Source organism: Cyprinodon variegatus, unplaced genomic scaffold, assembly GCF_000732505.1.
Source record: "Cyprinodon variegatus isolate N-32 unplaced genomic scaffold, C_variegatus-1.0 Scaffold1846, whole genome shotgun sequence".
Classification (NCBI taxonomy): Eukaryota; Metazoa; Chordata; class Actinopteri; order Cyprinodontiformes; family Cyprinodontidae; genus Cyprinodon; species Cyprinodon variegatus.
This window is the reverse complement of record NW_015152299.1, coordinates 5625-9207: the sequence shown is the minus strand read 5'-3', so window position 1 is coordinate 9207 and position 3583 is coordinate 5625. Positions and strand designations below refer to the sequence as shown.

At 43.7% G+C, this 3583-nt stretch overlaps 1 protein-coding gene across 3 annotated transcripts in view; it reads left to right on the top strand.

Moving 5' to 3' along the window:
- Window positions 1-3583, top strand: part of LOC107104683 (nucleolin 2-like) — a 17058-nt gene that overhangs the window by 8143 nt on the left and 5332 nt on the right. For 2 of the 3 annotated variants that reach the window (XM_015404736.1, XM_015404735.1), the window contains exons 7-12: window positions 910-1023; window positions 1110-1235; window positions 1954-2058; window positions 2140-2262; window positions 2352-2504; window positions 2586-2702. In XM_015404736.1, coding sequence (XP_015260222.1) covers window positions 910-1023; window positions 1110-1235; window positions 1954-2058; window positions 2140-2262; window positions 2352-2504; window positions 2586-2702 — 738 coding nt within the window. The remainder of the gene's footprint in view (window positions 1-909; window positions 1024-1109; window positions 1236-1953; window positions 2059-2139; window positions 2263-2351; window positions 2505-2585; window positions 2703-3583) is intronic. The other variant, XM_015404737.1, reaches the window with a different exon arrangement.

Here is a 3583-nt window from a genome sequence, read left to right as displayed (position 1 = left end):
AGTGGGAGACAGTGTTTGAGTCTGGGGTTCAACTGTCTCTCCTTCCTGCAGGAATTGTATCCATAATTGTGTATTTCAGTTCTTCTTAAGCAAAAACCTACATTTTATGAACCCGACAGTTATGTTACAATACTAGTCTGTCATGTTAATCAATGAGAGCGCTTCCACATCCACCGCTACTCCTCCGCACGTCACCGTCCACGTACGTCTACTCCATCAAAATACCGATTCAAGCTACTTTTTGCTCCGCTCCGGTTCGGCCAGGTCAAGATCCGCAATTCAAATCGCACCAAACAGGAAAAAGAACGTGGAGAAGATCCAGTTTGTCAAATTGAAATATGGTAACAGATCGGTAAATAAACATTAGAGCATAATTCTTACATATTCCCAAAAACTAAGTCAGTTTAATTAGATTATTGAATGCAAACTATTGATACTTCAACAGACCAGGAAGCAGATTTCTCATCTCCATCAAAATATTTATTTTTTACCGAGAAGTTTATTAATTAATTAAATACTGTCACAACAGTTTCCAAGAGCCCCTCTCAAAACTTCAAAACAAACATCTTATAGAATGGATGAAGAGATGCTGATTTTGGAGGTAGAGAACATAGTTCATACAAACCCTGTATGATCCTAGTTATCCCCGTTACAAAAATCCACAACAAAAATATTTTAGTTTTAGTTTAATAATAAAAATAATATCTTGCATGCTCTTCTCGAGCTCCAGGGAAGTTATTAATTCAGATCGCTTCACAGCAGCTGTATTCAGCCATGGTAGTGATGTTTTATGTGTTTCAGCATAACGTGACGTTTGGATTTGACCTTGTAGCCTCCCCTGTTTCAGAGAGCAGCCGCCGCCACTGGTCTCTGGCGATCAGTCTTTAACGATTTAATCTTTTCTGGTAGCTTCAGATGACGACTCTGATGACGAACCACTGATGAAGAAGAAAAAACCTGCAGCAAAAGACAAAAAGGTGTCGACTCCGCCCCCATCTGACGAATCAGCAGACAGAACCTCAGGTGTTCCTTCACCACACATGGACCTGATGTTATTGCACATTTACTTAGGCTGGTTTGAATATTCTTCTGTTTTTTTGTCTCCTCAGATTCGAACACGGGTGACGACTCGGACTACAAGCCTGCAGCGAAAACCTCCAAACCTTCCTCCAGGTCACCGAGGAAGAAGAAAACCCCAGGGAGGAAGAAGAAACCTGCTGGTAGGAAGAAGAAAGGTGAGATGATTTCTCTCTTCTTCCTAAAGTCTGTCTTAGTTCTACTACTGAAGTCGTGGTAAAAATAAAGTACAAAAAAAGTTTTATGCTTCCGACATAAAGGAGATGATCGGATCTCCATAAATATGAGATAGCAGCTGATCAAACCTCCTGCAGCGTCTGGTAGAACCTCCTGCAGCGTCTGGTAGAACCTCCTGCAGCGTCTGGTAGAACCTCCTGCAGCGTCTGGTAGAACCTCCTGCAGCGTCTGGTAGAACCTCCTGCAGCGTCTGTTAGAACCTCCTCCTTTATGTATTGAAGCAGAGATATCTTTAGGTCCAGGTAGGATTCTTTGGACATTAGAATCAGCAGATTGCAGAATAATGAGGAGAATCAGTAACAGTCACAGAATGGGGCGGAGCTTCGGCCAATTATCAGCGTTTGTTTGGTTTCTACCCAATGAAGCGACGGCAGGTGGATCAGATCAACCTCTGACTGGCTAGTTTGCATATTGTGAGGAAGTTAGAACGCCACCCGCTCCAACGTTTAACTCTAAATACTTTAGTGTGCAGATGTAACACGGATGATAATTCCTCTATCACTCTGTACTTGGGAGGAGGGTTTTTTTTTGGACAACAGCGTACTCCCATTTTTTGTGCACGGTTCTTTTATTTTTACTTTATTTCATAAAGGGTTCTGTCTGTTTAGTGATTTTCTTGTTGAACTAATTCTCTCACAGTTGAATCCTCCGATGACGAACCGCTGATAAAGAAGAAAAAACCTGCAGCAAAAAACAAAAAGGCGTCGACTTCTCAATCTGACGGCTCAGTGGAAAGACAATCAGGTTTCCTTCACCACACATGGTTCTGATGTCATAGCTGAGCTTCCTGAGGCCCGTTTGAATATTCTTCTGTTTTTGCCTAAGGTTCCAACACAGGTGAAGACTCTGACAACGAGCCTCTGGTGAAAACCGCCAAACCTTCCAGGTCACCGAGGAAGAAGCAAACCCCAGAGAAGAAGAAGAAACCTGCTGTTAGGAAGAAGAAAGGTGAGATGGCTTCCTGTCTTCTTCTTCTGCAGGTTCTGATGGTTTTTCTAGGCAGTAAAAGCTTTTATATACCTCCTTTTTCCCTGCAGAGCCGTCGGACAAGGATGACAGCTCCGACGATGACGACGAGCCTTTAAACAAGATAGCTGAAAAACTTCCCTCAAAGAGGAAGAGAAAAGCCGTCGTGAGGTATAAAACCAGCGAGGTGCTTAAATCCCCGAGGAATGCGGCCAGGAAGAGCGGTGAGCAGGAAACTTTGAACGTCTCTTTAAATGTTTTTTTTTCTCCCTAATTTAAACAAACTAAAGCTGCTTTTTCTCCAGTTAATTATGCAGAGACTTCCAGCGAGCACAGCTCTGACGACGACCAGCTGGTCGTGATGAAGAAGACGACGAACGGTTCACCTAGGATGAAAGCTGGAAAACAAAAGTCACTCAAAGGTAATCAGACTGTAACCCCCAGATTCCACGTACTCCGTCAGCGATCCGATCCGCTCAACTACGTTGTGCGGAGCGCTTGCACGCTTATGTTAATGAAAGAGAGCTGTTCCACTTCCACCGTTGCTCTTCCAGACATCACCGTACACTAAAGGCTGATTTATACTCACTTGTTTTGTTTGTGTGACCGCCATATTGGAAAACGACTTGTGAAGATGGACCAGCTAGCAGAGCGAGGTGCGTGGGAACTAGGGGTGTAAATAATAATCGTTTTGTATCGATGCATCGATCCAACAGCCTGTCGGGCCAGATCAAGATCCGCAATCGCACCAAACGGGAAAAAGAACGGAGAAAAGATCTGGTTTGTCAAACTAAAATATGGCAACGACAGCTCGGGAACTTAAATTAGAGCATAATTCTTATATATTCCCAAAAACTAAGTTTATTTAGGAGATGGGATGCAAACTATTGGTACTTTAACATACCAAGAAGCAGAACATTTCAAACTAAACAAGACCCTTAAACAGAGACTAGTGCATCGTAAAGACAAAAACCCTCAGGCCTAATCTGAGCGGAGTGGTATATGCTGGTCAGTGCAGTGAGGAATGCTCTGATCTTTTAGATTGGAGAAATCAAACAACCTCTCCACAGACGCATGGCCCAACACAGAAGAGCGCCCTCCTCTGGACAAGACTGCGCTACATCTACACCTTAGGGACAAAGGACATTCTTTGGAGGACCAGAATGTTCACGTTTTAGACAAAGAAGACAGGAGGTGGTTTGAGAGGGGCGTGAAGGAAGCAAGGGGGTGTGGGAAATAATCGTTTTGGCGATATATTGTGTAGGCTTGTCCCGATCCGATCCACGTATCGGATCGGGACGCC